Source organism: Mirounga leonina, unplaced genomic scaffold (assembly GCF_011800145.1).
Source record: "Mirounga leonina isolate KUSES-001 unplaced genomic scaffold, KU_Mleo_1.0 Mir_173, whole genome shotgun sequence".
Taxonomy (NCBI): Eukaryota; Metazoa; Chordata; class Mammalia; order Carnivora; family Phocidae; genus Mirounga; species Mirounga leonina.
This window is the reverse complement of record NW_023270447.1, coordinates 93108289-93127837: the sequence shown is the minus strand read 5'-3', so window position 1 is coordinate 93127837 and position 19549 is coordinate 93108289. Positions and strand designations below refer to the sequence as shown.

Here is a 19549-nt window from a genome sequence, read left to right as displayed (position 1 = left end):
CTGAGGAGGGGCTTGGGGTTCTTGATTTCGCGAGGGCACCGTGTTTGGGGTCTCAGGTCGGAACTCTCTTGTCCCTTCTGCCATCCCCACCTGGGTCACCTGGGAGCAGGATATGTGTGGGAGAGTTGGTGACAGGGCTCTGGGGACGAATGATTTCTGGGGGAAGGATGGCCAGCCCACCAGAAGAGGTCTTCTGGCCTGGAAGGGTGGTTTGCCTATTAAAACTGGTTCTCAGACTCATCCGAGGGCCAGAACATCTTGGCTTGCTGGTTGGTGACTATGTGGTAGACCTGTCCCCGTATCAGAGACAGTCCTCTTCCATCCAGGAATCGTGAGATTGAGCAATAAGCCACTTTGTGAAAAATCCGAGTTGATCCTCAGTGAGAGGAAGTCCACACCCCAGCAGCCCAGGGTGGGTGGGAACTGGACCCCCCCAGCCTGCCCCCAGGCTGGGTCCAAGTAGGCACCTTTAGGCACCTTCAGGCACTGAGGGAGGGATGGAGGCAGGCAAGGTGGGTCTTGGACAAAGTTGACTGGAGCCCTTGGGAGTTCTGGATTGAACCACCGCTGCCCCCACCCCTGTCCCTGACTTTGGCCTCTGGAGAGCGCTTTGGTTACCGCCAGTAATGTGACCTGTTGCGTCTAGTTTCCCCGGGCTGATGAGGTCCACACTCATGCTGTTCCTTCCATTCCCTACCTCCTCTCCTCCCTCTCCCTCCACCCCCTTCCCCCTTCCTTTCACTCTCCTCCTCTCCCCACCCTTCCCCTCCCTCTTCCCCTCTTCCTCTTCCTCCCACACTCTTCCTTTGTCCCGCTGTGGCACCCCCCCCCCCCCCCCCCCCCCCCCCTCTTCCCCTCTTCCTCTTCCTCCCACCCTCTTCCTTTGTCCCGCTGTGGCACCCCCCCCCCCCCCACCCCCTCCTCTTTTCTGCCCCAGGCTGCACAGAGGTTCCTGCCCTACCCCAGCTCCTCACTCCCTCCCAATGCCTCTGCCCAGATCCCTCTCCCAGGGGACTTGAAACCTCGTCCCTCTGAGGCAGGAGGGGTAGGCCTCAGTGCAGTAAACCACCCACCAAGATCAGCACTCCTGTATCTGAACCTCGAGGGTCCAAGTGGAGTTCTGTCTCTGGATGGGACAGTTGATGCCGTCTCGCTGCTGGGGGGTGGTTTTGGGGCAGCAGGGCCGCAGCTGAAGGTCAGACCCATTAAAGACGCCATTCTGAAAAATAGGGGGCCCCCAGCTTGGCCTTTGGAAGATGTGCTGACACCAGGGTCTAGCAGGGGCCGAGCGGGGTCCAGCAGCACCTGTGTTTTGAGGGGATTTCCGGGTGATGCACACTGGAGTTGGAGACCCTGCTTTGCCAGGTTGAGTCTCAGATGCCCACTTTTCTGAGCTCACGGGCACAACCACGTGGGGTCTTCCCGCTTTCCAGCTCAAGCCTGGGCCACTGTTCATACCCTCAGCTTTGGGGGAAGGTCTGATGAAGCCAGTGAGCTTAAGCTGAGCACACTGTGTCCAGCCCCCCTGCACCCCTCCTATGTGACCTTCTGAATTTGAACCTTGCTGTCTGAGCAAGTGCTCGCCCGGCTTCCACTGTCCGTGCTTTCTGATACCCCTGCCTCATTCTTTACCCCCGCCCCCATTTAGGCACATCCAGGCACAGGTTAGATCTTTCTGTGCAAGGGCATTCATGGTAGTAATTAAAAAACAAGACTGTGGTCAGTGGTTCAATGCTGGGGGAGGGCTGTGATATTTTGTTTGGGAAAATTTTCATCTATGTAATCAATAACTCAATCGGTATTTAATTTTATTTAAATATGGACCTTGGTGAAACATGTCCATCCTCTTTGCCCCAGGGACATCCTGATCACCAGCCTAGATGCAGCCATGACCTTCGATGAGCTCTGTGAGGAAGTGAGAGAGATGTGCAGTCTCCATCCGGGGCACCCGCTCACCCTCAAGTGGGTGGACAATGAAGGTAGAGCCCTTGGTCTTATGTCTTTCAGACTATAAATCTCTGAATCTTCAGTGTGTATGAAATTAGATCAGCCCCTCCCTGGGGAGATTGGAATTATGGAATTCCATAGTTATGGAACTATGGAATTATACGAGTTAACAGCCATCTTCCCCGGTAGGGATGCTGGGAATCACTTCCTGGAGAGGTTGGTTGAAAAGGAAGCTGGGTTGGGGGTGTGGGGAAGGGCAGACTGGGAGGGGGCTGCAGGGGTCTCCCTGTCCCCTTTGGGGCCAGCCCTTGCCCTCCTTCTCTGCTGTTCCTCTCTCCTGTTCTGGGCTTTCCAGTGGGTGATTTGGAAGGATAAGCTCTTTCTTACTTTCCTCTTCTCAGGGAGAGCTGGAGGGTAAGTAGCTAGGGCCCCATCGTGTCCTTCCCCCTCCTGTTCCCTCCCCCTCTCAGTCAGACACACATCTGAGAGAGCTGGGGGGTGGGGTGCAGTCCAGCTGCCAGCCCAGGACATAGGGGAGCGGCAGAGTCGGCCCCCAGGGGCGTTGGTTCTGTGCGTTTCTATGTTCCCATCCAGGTTGGGGGCAGGGAGCCTTTCTTTTCATCTAGGACTGACCTAAGAAGAATGTCCTTAATCTTGTCCAGGCCGGGAAAGTTAGCATGCTGTAGCTCTGTCGGTGGACTTCTTGGGGCTCATTCTGGGGATCTGCCAGTTCTGATGGGGGCCCCCGGTCCCGCTAGCCATTCTTGGGTCTCCCCACTCTGCAGTGGGCGGCTGGTCAAGAGCAGCCAGACTCTGCCCTTCCCAACCTGAGCTGCACCCCTTTGCCTCAGGCCTGTGGTGGCCTCAGTGATGTCTTTTGCCCCGCCTAGGTGACCCCTGCACCGTGTCCTCCCAGATGGAGCTGGAGGAGGCCTTCCGCCTGGCCTGTCAGCGCAGGGACGAAGGGCTCATCATTCACGGTCAGTGGCAGCTGGAGGGGTGGGGTGGCCCCACTGTGGTCGGGGGAGATGGGAGCCCAGCATGGTTTCCAGACAGCCTAGGGGACTAGAAAACACACGGAGGATTGTGGTTTAAAATCTTGGGATGCCGGAGAATTTAAGGATGTTGAATATGGTGCAATTTGGGTTTGTTTCTTCTCTTACATCTTATTAACCCAAATAAAAATTGCTGTAGCTCGTAAAGAGTCAGAAAAGCTCCTTCTCACTGGACACGGGCCTGGGTTCTGGTTGCTGGTCCTCATTGTCCCCGTTCCCTGGAGGCCGGCATCACTGGGTGCATCAGAAGCCTGGGCTCTCTTACCGGCCTCCACTTTTTCAGAAGCTGAAGGGATTCCAGCCCGGAGCGGATGAGGGCAGGCGGAGGAGGAGACAGTCCATAGTACACTCAGGGTGGACGAGACCCTCCCTGTGCCTGTCTCCTGGCTCACCGCTGTCCTCAGAGAAGCTCAGAGCTGCGTTATAGATTGAGTCGTGGCAAATACGAATTATTGTGATTTCAGCATAGTCTAAATTGGGGGTTTCAGGCTGCCCTCCAGCACTCTCGGGGTTCTCTAGGGTGTCTCAGCATGGTTCCGCCCAGCCATGTCCGCATTCACTCCTGTGTAGCCTAGACTCTTGGCCGGGCCGGTGGGCAGGGACAGCGAGCCCAGGCCCAACACTGCGGAACCAGAGCTTCCTACCTGCGGTGTTCTCTGGGACCATCGTTCTCCCTGGTGTGGGGCTAGGAGTTGGTGCAGGATCCAACTTCTGCAGCTCTGTATGTAAACGGGGTTTGCACTGAGGGCCCTCGCCCGGCCCACGTTCTTGATTGTGGTGCTGAGCCTCTCAACACTGACAGTGGGGTGCTCTTAAAAGCCAGTGTTATTGCTTCAGCTGAGTTTTAATACTTTTTAAGCTTCTGTTTTAATAAGCTATGAGGGAAGCCCAGGGTATATTTTAAGATATTTAATCTTGAACTCCACCTTGAGTGCGAAATGGAATCTAACGTGCTTTCAAAAGTCCATTTCGAAGTAGTGCAGCTCCTAACTTTCTGTATTAATTTACCGCTGTGAGTCAGGATGCTTCCTTGGGCAGCTCTGGTCTGGGGCCCCACACTGCTTTTCCCCTGGAATTTTTCAGTGCATTTTGAAGTCCTTTATTTATTTCTTTATTTTTTAAGATTTTACGTATTTATTTGACAGAGAGAGAGGCACAGCGAGAGAGGAACATAAGCAGGGGGAGTGGGAGAGGGAGAAGCAGGCTTCCCGCCGAGCAGGGAGCCCAATGTGGGGCTCGATCCCAGGGCCCTGGGATCATGACCTGAGCCGGAGGCAGACGCTTAACAGCTGAGCCACCCAGGCGCCCCAGATTTGTTTATTTTAGAGAGGGAGAATGTGCAAGTGGGGGGAGGGGCAGAGGGAGATAGGGAGAGAAGCAGACTCCCTGCTGAGCATGGAGCCTGACACGGGGCTCAATCTCAGGACCCTGGGATCACAACCTGAGCCGAAGGCAGACACTTAACTGACTGAGCCACCCAGGGGCCCTTATTAAATTTTTTTTTTTTTAAGATTTTATTTATTTGACAGAGAGAGACACAGCGAGAGAGGGAACACAAGCAAGGGGAGTGGGAGAGGGAGAAGCAGGCTCCCCGCCGAGCAGGGAGCCCGATGCGGGGCTTGATCCCAGGACCCTGGGGTCATGACCTGAGCCAAAGGCAGACGCTTAACAACTGAGCCACCCAGGCGCCCCAAATAAATACAGATTTTTAAAAGACTATTTGAGAGAGAGCGAGCGAGGGCACAAGCAGGGGGAGTGGGAGAGGGAGAAGCAGGCTCCCTGCTGAGCAGGGAGCCCGATGCAGGGCTCGATCCCAGGACCCTGGGATCATGACCTGAGCCGAAGGCAGATGCTTAATGACTGAGCCACCCAGGTGCCCCTTGAAGTCCTTTAAAAGGTGGTTTGGGCTTCCACGGTTTTGCCACAGGGAGCGTCTCCTCAGAGCAGGTTGGTCAGCAGCGTGGGCTTTGTGTGAAAGTCTGTCTGGTCAGCCTGACTCGCGCTGGACCTTCCGCAAGAGGCACTGAGTGACAGACTGCTCTTTCTCTCCCTCTGCCCAGTGTTCCCCAGCATCCCCGAGCAGCCAGGCATGCCTTGTCCGGGAGAAGACAGTGAGTACTCCCATTTTCCTGTGAGTCGTGTTGCACGTTGCGGCTTGAGTTTCTCGATCCGTTATGTCAGGACGGTGCAGACAAGTGCCTTTTGTGGCCCACGGCTGAGGAACATTTATCCTCACGAAGTGACCGAAGGCAGAGTGAGCGGCTGATGCGCCTGATGTGGGGTTTTCACGGTGCACCTGCCTTTGCCTGTGCGTTCTGGCCGACAAGTGCTGCCGTCAGGACACTGGCTTGGTCTGTTGGTGCCATAAGGAAATGCCCCGATCTCCCCGAGGAGGGAGGGACCGGGCTGGGACAGCTGGATGCTGCTCCCAGGCATCTGCCCCAGCCACCCCCAGACCTGGTCATTTACCCTCTCCCAGCCCATACCGGCCCCCAGGGATGTGGTGGGAGCATCCTTTTCATCTCCATGTGGGTCTGTTGATACGGGAGGAAGTCCCAGGAGCAGTGGGTCCAGAACAGAGCTTCTGACCTTGTCCCGGGGACCATCGGACCCCAAGCAGGTCAGAGCTGTTTTGCCCACTCTGTTCTTGAGGGCAAGAGCACCCATGTGGGACGTAAATTGCTCACCAACCACCCAGATCCTCCTCTGGCCTGGTGCTGTGCCGTCCCTGTCCCTGTCACGTGAGCAAGGACCTTGGGACCACAGGTGGCTGTTGTTTGGCCTGGGGGACCTGGCTCAGCCCAGAGCAGATTCGGGCAGAGGCTGTGTGGAGCTCTTGTTGCTCCCAGGGCCCCCGGGGAGATGGTAAGTGCACAGTCGCGTGCGTCAGTCTTGGGTTTAGGAAAGCAGTGGGGCTGAAGATAGATTTGGGGGCCCTTAGCATAGAGGAAAGAGTGGCTGGGATTGGGGTCTGGCCTTGGGGCTCCCAAAGAGAACAGGGGACCCCAAAGGAGCATCCAGCAAGGCCGTGGGGCCATGCGGACTACGGAATCCTTGCCACAGTGGAGTGCTGGTCTGGTGAGGCCAGAACGGCCCGGGTCTGGCTGGATCTGCGGCCACGGCCAGCCGATGCGGCGGGTGGACACGAGGGGCGGTTTCGGGGAGAGTGTAAGGAGGCACAGGGACACATTCCTTCCTCAGTCCTGCTTGTGCCTCTGCAGGGGTTGGTGCACAGGCTAGGTGGCCCCCCCCTTCCCTCCCCCCCCCCGGGAGGGAGCCCCGGGAGGTCCTAGCTGGGAGGCAGATGACAGGCCAGATAAACACGCAAATGCTCCCTGTCGGACAGTGATCAGTGTAGCCGGGGGCAGGGGAGGGGGTGAGGGGGTGGGAATGGCGGGGCCTGGGAGGGGGCTGCAGCTTGAGAGTTGGAGGCTGGGAGGCTGCACTGAGAAGGTGTCCCGTGGGAAAGAACGTTCCAGCAGTGGCCCCTCCAGGGAAGTGGAGGCCAGCTGGGCCTGCCTGGGCCAGGGCAGTGGACACTGGTGTACTTGTATGGCTTTGCTGAGCGAGGGACTTGGGAGCTGCGGGGATGTGGGTCCAGAGAGGTTTGTGAGCTGGGACACTCAGCGGGCCACGAGGGGCAGACGTGGTGATGCAGAACGGCCTGCAGGGGCCCCTGGCAGCCACGGAGGAGCCTTCGAGGGGAGCCAGCCTGGACTCCCCACCACGCTGGCCGCAGTGCGGGAGGGGGGCACGGGGTCCCTGCTGCAGGTGGAAGTGGGAGTGGCCGGGCAGCCATTGTGTCACTGGGGGAATGTAGAGTATGTGAACTTCAAGAAAGCACCGTCCTCGGCCCGCCAGCCGGTCCTCGAGATGCTTACCAGGGGCGGCTCTCAGGCTTTGATGACCACTTGAGCTTTGTTGATCATTCCACCAGCCCTGGGAGGCGGCCGGGTCCCAGGGAGGGGCTGAGGGCATTTGACCGGCGTCTGTCCCTGCCCCTGGATCCCTGCTCCACACGTCGACACCCGAGCACCAGGTGCACAGAACGGCCTTGCCGGCCAGGGCCTGCCTCATGAGGGGGGTCCTGGACTCCTGGGCTCTTTGAGCGTAGGTGTTCTCCCCAGTACTTGACTCTTTGGCTTGATGTTAATGCTAATCTTGGATGATCAGGACAAGTCTGTTCTGGTCACCGATGGCCACGGTGGACAGGGTGTGCTGTGTGGGTTTGGTGTCTGTGTGGGCATTCATGTTCAGCTTTCTCGGCCTCGAGCAGCATGCCTGATGCCAGGGAAGCGAGAAGGGTCAGACAGTGCCACGTAAATGGCGCCCTTGAGCTGTGTCAGGACCCGTGAAGAGGGCTGGGTAGACCCAGTCGGCGGAACGTGGCCAGAGATGGACAGGCAGCAGAAAGGGAAATGCTGTCTCATGGTGGCACCTGGGCACATCCAGTGGGCTACCTTGCACCATCTGGGCCTGCGTCCACTTTCAGCTAACCACCTTCCAGCACCTTCTATTCAGGTTGTGAATCTGGATTTAATCGGTTCTATAGAATGATTGTGTAAAGTGGGGCACCTGGGTAGCTCAGTCGGTTGAGTGTCCGACTCTGGATTTCGGCTTAGATCATGATTTCGGGGTCTTGGGATCAAGCCCCGAGACAGGCTCTGTGCTCAGCGAAGTGTCTGCTTGAGGATTCTCCCTCTGCCCCCCATGTGCATGTGCGTGCATGCACACGCACGCACACTCTCTCTCCCTCCCTCTCTCTGGAATAAATAAATCTTTTAAAAAATTGTGTAAAGTACACGTAACATAAACTGTACTATTTTAACCGCTGTAAAGAATGATTCTGTGGCATTTAGTACACTCCCTGCCGTTCAGCCACCACCTCTACCTACTTCTGGAACCTGTCCAGAAGGAAGGCCTCACGCCCATCAGCAGCCGCTCCCCATTCATCCTCCACCCAGCCCCCAACAGTCTCTGAGGATTTACCTGGTTTGGACTTCCTGTAATGGAATCATACGGCCTGTGGTATTTTGTAACTGGGTTATTTTACTTAATGTGATGTTTTCAAAGTTCACGCCTGTTCTAGCATGTGTCACAATGACATTCCTCTCTTTTCCCAATTTTTTACTATGGTAGATTACATATAAAACTTACCATCTTGACCATTTTTAAGCGTATGGTTCGTTGATATGAATTACATTCGCATTGTTGTGCAAACATCACTACCATCCACCTCCAGAACTTTTCTCATCTTATAAAATTGCAGCTCTGTCCCCATTAAACCCTAACCCCCAGCCCCTGGCTCCCACCTTCTGTTCCGTGATTTTGACTACATTTGGTTTATCCATTCATCCATAGATGGACACTTGGATTGCTTCCCTGCTTTAGCTCTTGGGAGTCATGCTGCTGTGAACGTGGGTGTGCAGATATCTCTTCGAGACCCTGCTTTCAACTTTTGGGGGGTATATACTCACAAGCAGAACTGCTGTATCGTATGGTAATTCTATGTTTAACTTTTTGAGGAACCTCCACGCTGTCTCCCATCGTGGCTGCACCCGTTTGCATTCCTGCCAGCAGTGCATGGGGTCCCGATTTCCCCACATCCTCGTCTACACTTATAGTTGTCCTCCCATCCCCGTGGGTGTGAGGTGGTCTCTCATTGTAATGCTGATTTGCATCTCCCTGATGGTGAGTGATGTTGAGCATCTTTTCTTGTGCTTATTGGCTCTCTGTATGTCTTGGAGAAATGTCTGTTCAAGTCCTTTGCCCATTTTTGAGTTGGGTTGTTAATTTTTTTGTTGCTGGGTTTTGGGAGTTCTTTTTCTATTCTGGGTTTTAATCCCTTATCAGCTATATGATTTGCAAATATTTTCTCCCATCCTGTGGGTTGCTTTTTAACTCTGTGGATCGTGTCTCTTGATGCACAGAATTTTTAAATTGTCATGAAGTCCAATTTGTGTGTTTTTGCTTTTGGTGCCTGTGGTGTCCCATCCAGGAAATCATTGTCAAATACAACGTGGTCAAGTTTTATCCTGTATTTTCTTCTAAGGGTTTTATAATTTTAGGCCTTACATTTAGGTTTTTGATGCATTTTGGATTAATTTTTTTTATATGGTGTGAGGTAGGGGTCCAACTTCATTCTTTTGCGTGTGTTTATCTGGTTTTCCCAGCACTGTTTGTTGAAAAGACCAACCTTTCCCCATTGAATGATCTTAGCGCCCTTGTCAAAAATCATCGGACACCATGGGAGGTTTCTGAGCTCTCTATTCTCTTGGGCTTCATATGTCTGTTTTTATGCCAACATCACATTTTTTTGGTTGCTGTAGTAAGTTTTGAAATCAGTGAGTGTGAAGCCTCCAGCTTTGTTCTTTCAAGATGATTTGGCTATTCTGGGTCCCTTGAGATGATTTTTAGGATGGGTGTTTCTATTTCTGCAAAACTGTCTTTGAGATTTTGATAGGGATTGCTTGGAATTTGTAGGTTGGTTTGGGTGGTATTAACACGATGACAGCATTAAGCCTTCTAACCCATACACATGGGATGTCTTAATTTTGTCACATTTAATTTCTTTCAGTACTGTTTTGTAGTTTTCAGTGTACAAGTCTCTCACCTCCTTGGTAGGCTTATTCTTAAGTATTTTATTCTTGATGCTATTGTAAAATGGAACTGTTTTCTTAATTTCTTTTTTGGAATTGTTCATTGCTCGGGTATAAAAATGCAACTGAGTTTGTGTATTGGCTTTTCATCTTATTTTACTGAATTTGTTTATTAGTTCTGACAGCTTTTTTGTGGAATCGTTAGGGTTTTCTGTGTCATCTGCAAACAGAGATCATTTTACTTATCCCTTTCCAATTTATGTGCTCTTATTTTTTTTGTCTTGTCTAATTGCTTCTGCTAGAACTTCCACTACTGTGTTGAATAGAAGAGTGGGCATCCTTGTCTTGTTCCTGATCTTGGAGGAAAAGCTTTCAATCTTTCACCACTTAGTGAGATGTTTGCTGGGGGATTTTCATATGTGGCTTTTACTCTGTTGAGGTAGTTTTCATCTGTGCTATAATGAGGCATGTATATGGTCTTTGTCCCTAGTTTCTGGCAGAGCTCCTAAATCCCTTGGAGTCTCTTGAGTGATAGGAGTGTCTTTTGTCATTCATTAAGAGTTCCTTTGGAACATACCTGAGTTTATGCTAATGAGGTGATTTAGGGTGGGACCTCTAGATAGCCTCAGGATGGAGTGGTGACCAGAAAGACCTTGTGGCTAGAGGATTGGAGCTTCCAGCCCTCCCCTCTGACCTCTGGGGAGGAGAGAGGGGCTGCAGGTTGAGTCAATCATGCCTATGAAAGGAACCTCCATAAAACCCCAAAAGGAGGGTTCACAGAGCTTCTGGGTTCATGAACACATGGAGATGCGGGGAGAGTGGCTTGCCCAGAGAGTGTGGAAGCCCCGTGCCCTTCCCCCATACCTTTCCCTAAGCATCTCTTCCATCTGTCTGTTCCTAAGTTAATCCAGCCACTCTAGCAAATTAATCACACCCAGGAGGGGATTGTGGGAATGTCTAATCTATAGCCATTCTGTGAGAGCACAGGTGACAGCCTGGATTGGTGACTGGCATCTGAAGTCGGGGAGGAAGGCGGTCTTGTGGGACTGAGCCCCTCACCTGTGGGATCTGATGCTGTCTCCACCTAGATGGTGTCAGAACTGAGTTAATTGCGTGGTGGTTTGGGGAGAAAAAGACACATGGTGACTTCTGTGCCTTGTTTGTTGAGTATTTTGCTTTTTTGTTTTGGAAAGTTGAGGGGATCCTGGATGGCTCAGTCGTCAAGCGTCTGCCTTCGGCTTGGGTCGTGATCCCAGGGCCCTGGGTCGTGATCCCAGGGACCTGGGTCGGGCTCCCTGCTGTGAGGAACCTGCTTCTCCCTTTCCCTCTGCCCCTCCCCTTGCTTATGCTCTCTCTCCCTCTCTGACAAATAAATAAATAAATAAAATCTTCAAAAAAAAAAAAAAAAGAAATTTGAGTAACTTGTCAAAAGGATATGGAACTTAGTTGTGGTCAGGAACTCTTGTCATTTAGAAATTCTGCAGCAAGTTCAGCCTTAACTCTTCCAACACTTTTAGGCCTAAATAAAAACTGCCTATTTATGTGTTTGTTTTTATTTTAATTTTATTTTTTTAAAAGATTTTGTTTGTCAGAGAGAGAGCACAAGCAGGGAGAGAGGCAGAGGCAGAGGGAGAAGCAGGCTCCCTGCTGAGCAGGGAGCCCGATGCAGGACTCAATCCCAGGACCCCGGGATCACAACCTGAGCCAAAGGCAGACGCCCAAGCGCCCAACCGACTGAGCCACCTGGCACCCCTGTTTGTTTGTTTTTAGAGCCAGCTCATGCGTGTGAGCAGTAGGGAGGGACAGGGAGAGGGAGAGAGAATCCCAAGCAGGCTCCATGCCCAGCACAGAGCCCAACCTGGGGCTCGATATCATGACCCTGAGATCATGACCTGAGCTGAAATCCAGAGTCAGACACCCAACTGACTGAGGCACCTGGATGCCCCCCAAATTGCCTATTTAGATTGGAAACATGGATGTCCATTTCTGTAACATGAATCTGTCCAAACCCAGACGACAACTAGTCTGGTCTGCAATGACTAGAACTTGACGTGTGTATAACAGACTGGAGAGATTCTGTGCTCAGCTGGAAGTCAGGCTGTGTGAAGGATCCAGGTTGCCCGAGGAATTCCTAACATGGTTCCAGCGACCTTGCAATCCCCAGTGTCCCCATGAACCCCATCAGCAGCCCTTTCTCAGCCAGCATTTCCTCTGTCCCCCCTTCTTCTCTGGCTCCTCGCCCTCTGCCATGTTGGTCTCCTCCTTGTTTAGTGAGTGTTTTTATCATGAAAGGATTTTCAGCTTTTCACATACCTTTTTTGTGTCCGTGGAGATGATCATGTGGAGTTTTCCTCTGTTCTATTCCTGTGTATTGCATTGAACCGTGTTTTGTCTGTAGAACAGTGCTTGCGTTCCAGGGGCAGATACCACTTGGTCCTGGGGTGGAAGCCTTTCACTATGCCGCTCAGTTCTGTTTGCCAGTATTTTTTTTTTTTTTTAAGATTTTATTTATTTATTTGACAGAGACAGTGAGAGAGGGAACACAAGCAGGGGGGAGTGGGAGAGGGAGAAGCAGGCTCCCCCCTGAGCAGGGAACCCCATGTGGGGCTCGATCCCAGGACCCTGGGATCATGACCAGAGCCGAAGGCAGACGCTTGACGTCTGAGCCACCCAGGCGCCCCTCTTTGCCAGTATTTTGCTGGGGACTTTTGCATCGGTGATCATGAGAATATCGGTCTATAGTTTTCCCTTCCTGTAGTGTCTCTACCTGGCCTTGGTATGAGGTTATGCTGGCCTCCTAGAACAAGTTAGGAGAGTTCCCTCCTCTTTAGTGTTTTGGAAAAGTTTGAGAAGGATTGGTGTTGGTTCTTTAAATATTTGGTAGAATTTGCCAGTGAAACCGTCTGGTCCAGCGATTTTCTTTGGAGATCTTCGACTACTGATTCAATCTCTACTAATTATAGGTCTGTTTATATTTCCTATTTCTTCGTAATTTTGGCTGGGCAGGTTTTGTGCTTCTGGGAGTTTACTCATTCCACCTAGGCTGTCCAGTGTGTTGGCAGGCAGTTCACATGCTGTCTTGCAATCCTTTTATTTCTATAGAATGAGTGGTAGGAATTGTACCACTTTAATTTCTGAGTTCAATAATTTGAGTCTTTTTTCTTTCTTAGTCCGTCTAGCTAAAAGTTTGTCAATTTTGTCAATCTTTTCAAAGAACTAACTTTTGGTTTCATTGATTTTTTTTTTTTTTCCCTGTTGTTTCTCTGTTTCCAATTTTGTGGATCTCTGCTCTAATCCTTGTTATTTCCTTCCTTCTGCTGGCTTTGGGTTAGTTTGTTCTTCTTTTTCCCGTTCCTTAAGTCCTGAAGGTAGCTGGCTGGCGACCCGTCGCGGTTGAGGTCGCGGTTCTCGGTTGGCTGTCACAGCCACAAGGCCCCCCCCCCCCCACGGTGACCCCACGTCCCAGAGGGGCGGTCACTGCGCTTCTGGTCTCATGTGTCTCTGAGTGTTTTATTTCCCTTGTGATTTCTCCTTTGATCCGTTGGTTGTTCAAGACTATGTTGTTTAATTTGTAGACATTGGTGACTTTTCCAGTTTCCTTCTGTGATTCATGTCTAACTTCATCCTGCTGTGGTCGGAGAAGGCACTGTATGTTTATCTTCTGAAATCCACTGAGACTTGTGGCCACAGTGCATTCTGTCCTGGAGAATGTCCTGTGAGCGCCCGGGAAGAACGCACACGTGTGTGTCTGTCAGGTCCTGTCGGTTTACTGTGTGAAGCCCTCTCCTTCCTTGTTCTCTTCGTCTGGCTGTTCCTTCCTTTTTGTGACTGGATTGTATTTTGTTGTGTGGCTTTCCTGCAGTTTGCTTAGCCCTTTGTGTGCGGATGGACACTCGGCTGCTTCCACCTTCTGGCCTTTGTGAATCGGGCTGTGTGGCATCACGTGCACGTTCTAGGTTCGAAAATACCAAACTGGTAGCCTTGTTTTGGCCACACCATGAAGACTAGTCGGTTTGTATGTGTCGAGGCATAACAGGATAAACTGTCAGCAGGGCCCCGTGGGGGTCCCCCCTTTGAAGGGGGCCTTACTTCAGTCCAGTTCTGGGTGCCGTGTGGGCTGACCTCCGGGGGCCCCATGTTGCCTGTCAGGTGTGAGTGACGGAGGTGAGCGTGCTGGGGAGGTTGGGCTGGGAGGCCGGGCTTCCTGCTGTCAGCAGCAAGGGCCCCATGGGAGCCGAGAGACCCGGGAGGGTCCCTCCCACCACGCAGCAGCATATTTCCAGGGCATTCCAGGACTAGGTATGGGGCATGATAAGGAATTGAGAATCCTGGCAGTTTGGTGGGCCAAGGCTCTGTGGGGAATGGTGTTCCCTGATGGGCCCCGCGGTGTGGCAAGCCCGTGGTGGCTCTGGGCGGTTTGTTGAAGCGCAGGAATAACGTGGCAGCCCTGGTGTCTGAGGGAGGTGCACCTGCTGGCTCCAGGCGGCCCGTGGTCCAGAGGAGGGTGGACCTCAGCCAGAAGGGCTTTGTGGCCTCGTGGGTCCCCTCTGGGCCACGGATGCCTTGGTCCTTACTCCCTGTGTTTCTCCCTGTGGGCATGGTTGGTTTGCAGCCATGCCCATCCTCAGGCTGGCCTGGCTCTTCGGGGGAAACTGTGCACGCTGCAGACCACTTCTTCCAAACCCTCCTCTGTCACGTGCCTTCTCATGCCTCTGGTCACATGGAAATGTTAACGTTTGAGTTTTGCATGTTCAAATCTGTTAATATTTTCCTTTCTGGCTACCCCCAAGGGTAGAAAAATTTTGCTTCTTGCGTTTTGGTCTTTGATCCATCTGGACTGTGAGTCTGTGTCTGGGATAGTGTGGTCCAGGTGCCTGCTGGGACACATCTCTGTCTTGGGTGGTCAGAGCTCTTGGCCCCAGAGGCAGCAAACCCAAGTCTTTGAGCTCAGCTGGGGGCTCAGGGAGCCTGAGTTTCTTCACCTGTAAGACGCAGCAAATGTCTTACTTGGGGGCGGTGGAGACGGCTGGGCCATGGCTCCTGAGCAGTCCCCTTAACTGGGGGGTGGGGCCGGTCCAGTGAGGGAGAGGCCCAGGGAAAGGCAGCAGGTACTTGGTGGTGGGAGGGGTCCGAGGTCCCCTCCTAAGCAGGGCGGCCCCTCCCTGACCTCATGATGGTGTCTGCCCCTGGGGCTGCTGCAGGAAAGGGCCACAAGCTCAGAATGGAGTTGCCCCGCGTCAGTCTGGAGGCCGGCAGTCTGCGCGGGAGGTGGTGGACAGAGGATGCCTTCTGACTCTTTGCTCCTGGTGGTGGGCGCAGGCCTGAGTTGGCACATCCCTCCAACTCCACTCCTGTCTTCATGCAGCTCCTCCCCCTGTATGTGTCTGTGACTCCTTTCTTGCCTGTAAAGTGGGAATAATGGGACTGTGTATAGAGTAGTGTTTGCAAGGGGCACCCGGGGGCTCAGTCGGTAAAGCATCCAACTCTTGATTTCAGCTCAGGTCCTGATCTCAGGGTCGTGAGTTCAAGCCCCACGTCGGGCTCCACACTCAGCATGGAGTCTGCTGGAGATTCTCTCTCTCCCTGTCCCTCCCCAGCACCCCCCCCACTGCTCAAGTTGTGTGCGTGCTCTCTCTCTCTCCCTCAAGTAAATAAAATAAAATAAGATAAAATCTGCAAAACAAACAGACAACAGTGTTTGTAAAAGCGCCGAGCACCGGACCTTCTGCAGAGCAAGTGGTTATCCGGTGTCTCTAAGGGGCGGCTGGTGGCACTTGCAGGTGGCAGACTTCAATGTCATTAACAAGAGGCGTCCCCACCCTGGCAGTGAGAGTGGCAGTGAGAGCGGTCTGGCTGCCTCTGCCAAGGCCCAAAGGGGGCTTTTGGGGGAGGAGGGTCTCGCCTGCCGGCAGGCCTTACCACACAAAGCTGGACCCTGCAGCCTCTCCCCCTCGTCAGGCAGGGGTGTCTCTGCCGCGCTTGCCCACAGGCTTCGGGGACCCTCGTGGGCGGCTGCTGGCCCCGGCAGCGTGCGGCTAGGCAGGGGACCCAGTGGGACAGGGTGGTCCCACCAGCTGGTTCCCACCCCGGGTCAGGCCCCCTTGGCCTCCCTGTGGCCTGTGGTGGAGACTCAGGGCGCCTGCCTGGGAAGGGGTGTCTGCAGCAAGGCTGGGCAGGGGCGGAGTGGAGTCGGTCCTGATTCGGCTGTGTTTCTGGGTCCTGAGGGTTCGTGGAGAATAGACAGATCTGGGGGGTTCAAGGCCACTGAGGCCTGGCACATGCTGAGCTCTGTGTCACTGATCCTGGCCTGTCCCGCACCTGAGTGACGGGGCGTCCCTGGATGGGGGGTGCTGTGCGGCCTGTCCTCTGGGGAGAGGGTCCCATGTTCTGAGGAGCCGGCAGCACCCAGCATTCCACGGCAGCCTGTCTCGTCACCCAGGGCGGCTGTGGTGGTGGGTTCTGGGGCTGAGCCCAGCACCTGGCGTAGGACCCTCTATGGTTGCAGGGAGGTTGTCCCTGGGTTAGGACCCCAAGAAGTAGGCCCCTCTCCAGCTGTGGGGTGTCAGGCGGGTGGGTGCGGCCCCCCGTGCTTCCTTTCCCTGTAAAGGGGTCTGTGATAATGGCCCCTTGAGGGGCTGTATGAGCATTAACAGAGTTTCGAAGGGCTCCAGGAACATGCCAAGTGCTCAGGAAGGCCAGCTCGCCCCCACCCCCAGCTGGTCAGGTGTGTTCAAGCCCCTGTGTTGTCGTCACAGGAGGCGGAGGAAGTAAGTGGGGCCCCGGGGTGTGTGGGGCTCTCGGTTGACCAGTTGGTGGAGCAGGGACTTGGGGGCTGAAGCCCTCAGGAGCATCCTCCAGGCCCCGGGTGGGTGGGTTACCTTGGAATCCTGAAATATGCCTGTTCGTCCCTGGTGTTTATAGGTATGTCTGTTGTTTTATTAAAAATCCAGTTTCATTCAGCTTTGTCTCAAATTACTTGCAACAAACTGGAAAAGCTAGTTATCCACCTAAAATAGGCTTCCATTAAAATTAGCAACCTGCCAGTGGAGCCGGGGTTTTCTAGAGTTCTTTGGAACTGGGTGTTTTGGTCTGCATTGGAAGTGCTCGCGCTTGGCTGGAGGACAAGGGCTGTGCCATGAAACTCGTTGTGGGTGAGGGTTGGCAGTGGGCTGGGGAGACGTTTGCATTTCTCGTGGAGCCCACTGTGGACGTGGTGGTTCAGTTATTTTATGATTTTGTAGTCTTAGGGGTCTACAGACTTTCTGGGAAGGCTCAGGCGGTAAATGCATCGTCGGTGCCGTAGCAGCTCGACTACCATAGTCAGACAAATGAGCCATGGTAAACTTTATTCACGGGCACTGAAATTTGTGAAATTTGTGTTTTGTGTGATTTCCACGCGTCTCGAGAACTTGCAAGCGGTTTTTGCGTGTTGCTCTGAGCACTGAGCCCTGCTATTCACCAGCCCTCGCTTCTGGTGGCAGAGACTCGGGGCCCTCGGCCTCGAGCGGAGCCTCTAAGTGTTGTGTTCAGGAGGCACACAGTGGATGAAATGCCCATGCATGGCTGGTCGGCCACCGGGGGGCTGGAGCTCCGAGGGGACTTCAGGCCCCACCTCGAACAGCTGAAGGAGCTGGAGTTCGAACCCAGAGCTTTGGCCCCGAGTCTGTGCCATGCACAGGAGTGAGCACAGATCTGGGAGCCTGGCGCCTGCAGATAAGGGATGGGCGGGGGTGGTTCGAGCCAGGAGCGCGCGTCTCCTGGGCCTGCGGTGTGCTGACCACGCTGGGGGGGGCGGTGAGGGGGGGGAGGAGAGGTTTGGCGTGACCTCCAAGCCCCTTGGACCCCGTAGGGTCAGTGCTGGTCTGGCAACTCCAGGGAGGCTGGACGAGCGCCCTGACCTAGGCTGCTCTATCTTTTTCCTGGGTGTTTTTTGGAATTGGAGGGAATTGGGGTTGGGCTCCCATCTAGCCACAATGGCCGGATCCATGGCCTCTGTCCCCCCTCCCCTCCCAGGCCACAGCACCCAGGCCTCGGAGCCCGTGAGCATTTGTGTGGGCGCCTTCCCGGCCTCTGTGGACGCGGGCCGGAGGTCACTCGCACTCAGGTGGCCGCGCTTCCCCGCACTCCACCCGGGGGCCTGATCCGGGGGGCCCGGCCGGCTGGGCTCTGTTCCCACAGACACAGCATTCGAGAGGCTGTCGGGCTGAGCCACCCTCCTTTGGGCCGCTGCCCCGCGTTCTCTTTCAGGACCGTCCTAATGCAGAGATGCTTGTTTTCGTGTGACGTCAGCTCCTTGGTATCCAGGCCGTGTTTTAGTTGGTGCCTCAGCTGCCGGCTCCAGCTTCCCAGGGGAGCCGGGTACCACCCGGCCTGGAGACATGAGGAGGCAGGGATGTGAGAGGCGGGGGACGGGCCGGCCAGCCTTCCTTTAAATATCTGCTCCTCGCCTGTGCGCGCACCCTGCCCATTGTGGGTCCGCGGGGAGTGGAGGGCAGCGTCGGCGCACTGAAGGGAAGGAAGATGCCTCCCTTCACGCCCACCGCTCCGTAGAGCATAAAGAACCCTGTGCGGAGCAGGCGGGAGAAGAAAGCCCGGTGAGTAATGCACGTCGCCCATGCCTTCTGCCCGGTGGTGCAGGCCGTGTGCACGGAGGCTGGGTCGGGGGCAGCGGCCTGGCCCGCAGCCTCGGCGCCACACAGAGTTCCAGGCACGGGCGCTGGTGCCGCCGGCCTGGGGCAGGGATGCGGCCGCGGGGCTCCGAGCCGCGGGGGCGGGGGGGGGTGCAGAGCAGCGAGAGGCTCTTGTTTCTGAGGTGACGGATTTTTAGCAAAACAGGCCCCGAAGGAGCGCGCCCTGCGAGCGAGCGGTGCGGCCGATGCGGGGGGCGCCGGAAGGAAATGTGTCCCCGGGACCCAGGCCTGTCAGCGCGGCCGGGCAGCCCCGCGAAGAGCGGTCTCGCGGCGCGGGGGCTCCGCTGAGGGCAGCGTGGCTGTGGCGCGTGCTTCTACGGGGTGGATGTGCGCTCCGCCGGGGCCAGCCTGAGCCCCGCTCGCTCCTCAGCCTGCGCTGCTGCGAGCGGGGGGCTGCGGGGCCGCGATGCTGGAGGCCAGAGCCCGCACCTGCTCCCTGCGCCGAGCTCCGCAGGGCTGCTCCCACTCTGTGTGCCCCTGCCAGTCCTGGCCCGTGTTGGCGTTGACGACAGCGCGTGGCGGAGTCTGGGTGGCACGGCCGGTGTTGACGTGCCCAGCTCACTGCACCGGGGTCCTCGGGTGTCGGCGGTGAGCGTGGTGCTGGCGTCCGGTTTTCCGTTCTGAGATGGTCGGAGGTAGACCCGGCTGCGCCCGGGGGCTGCTGGGTGGCTGGTGGGGATGTGGGCATGTGGTGTTTTCTGACGTCCATCTTGCCAGGTGTTTTTGTAAAAACCACCCCAGCAGGCACCCCCCTCTCCTTGGGCCGACGGGGAGCTGATGGCCTGGTGGACGGGCCGCTGGGGCGGATGGCCCCTTGCGTGAACGGTGCTGGGTGCCGGGGAGGCCTCTGAGCGAGCCCGCCCCTCCCCCAGGAGCAGGAGGGACCGTCAGCCGCTCTGCCGCCGGCCCGGGTCGCAGGGGTAGCTCATTAGTTTTGGGCCCTTGAATTATGAGATTCAGGGTGTGTTGATGGGTGCGTGGGAGAGAAGGGGGAGCAGCGGTGTCGGCTCACGTGTGTGCTTGCCAGTGAGGAGAAATTAGCTGTGTCATAGTTTCTTGGGATGTCTGGGACATCTTGGCCTCTTTCCTTCCGTGTGGTCACGCGCTGCTAGTACGCGGCCGATGTGAACCCTCACCGAGCTGCCGCGCTGCTGGGGGGACCCCGAGCGCGGGCCGGAGCAGGTGGCACCGGGGCCTCGGGGCCTCGCGGGGTTTAGAGCCGCGAGTGGGGCCCGGTTGGGGGAGCGCAACCCCCGAA

General features: G+C 55.2%; 1 protein-coding gene across 1 annotated transcript in view; it reads left to right on the top strand.

The window, feature by feature from the left end:
- Window positions 1-19549, top strand: part of PRKCZ (protein kinase C zeta) — a 103998-nt gene that overhangs the window by 1081 nt on the left and 83368 nt on the right. The window contains exons 2-4 of the mRNA XM_035019976.1: window positions 1858-1979; window positions 2838-2927; window positions 5063-5113. Coding sequence (XP_034875867.1) covers window positions 1858-1979; window positions 2838-2927; window positions 5063-5113 — 263 coding nt within the window. The remainder of the gene's footprint in view (window positions 1-1857; window positions 1980-2837; window positions 2928-5062; window positions 5114-19549) is intronic.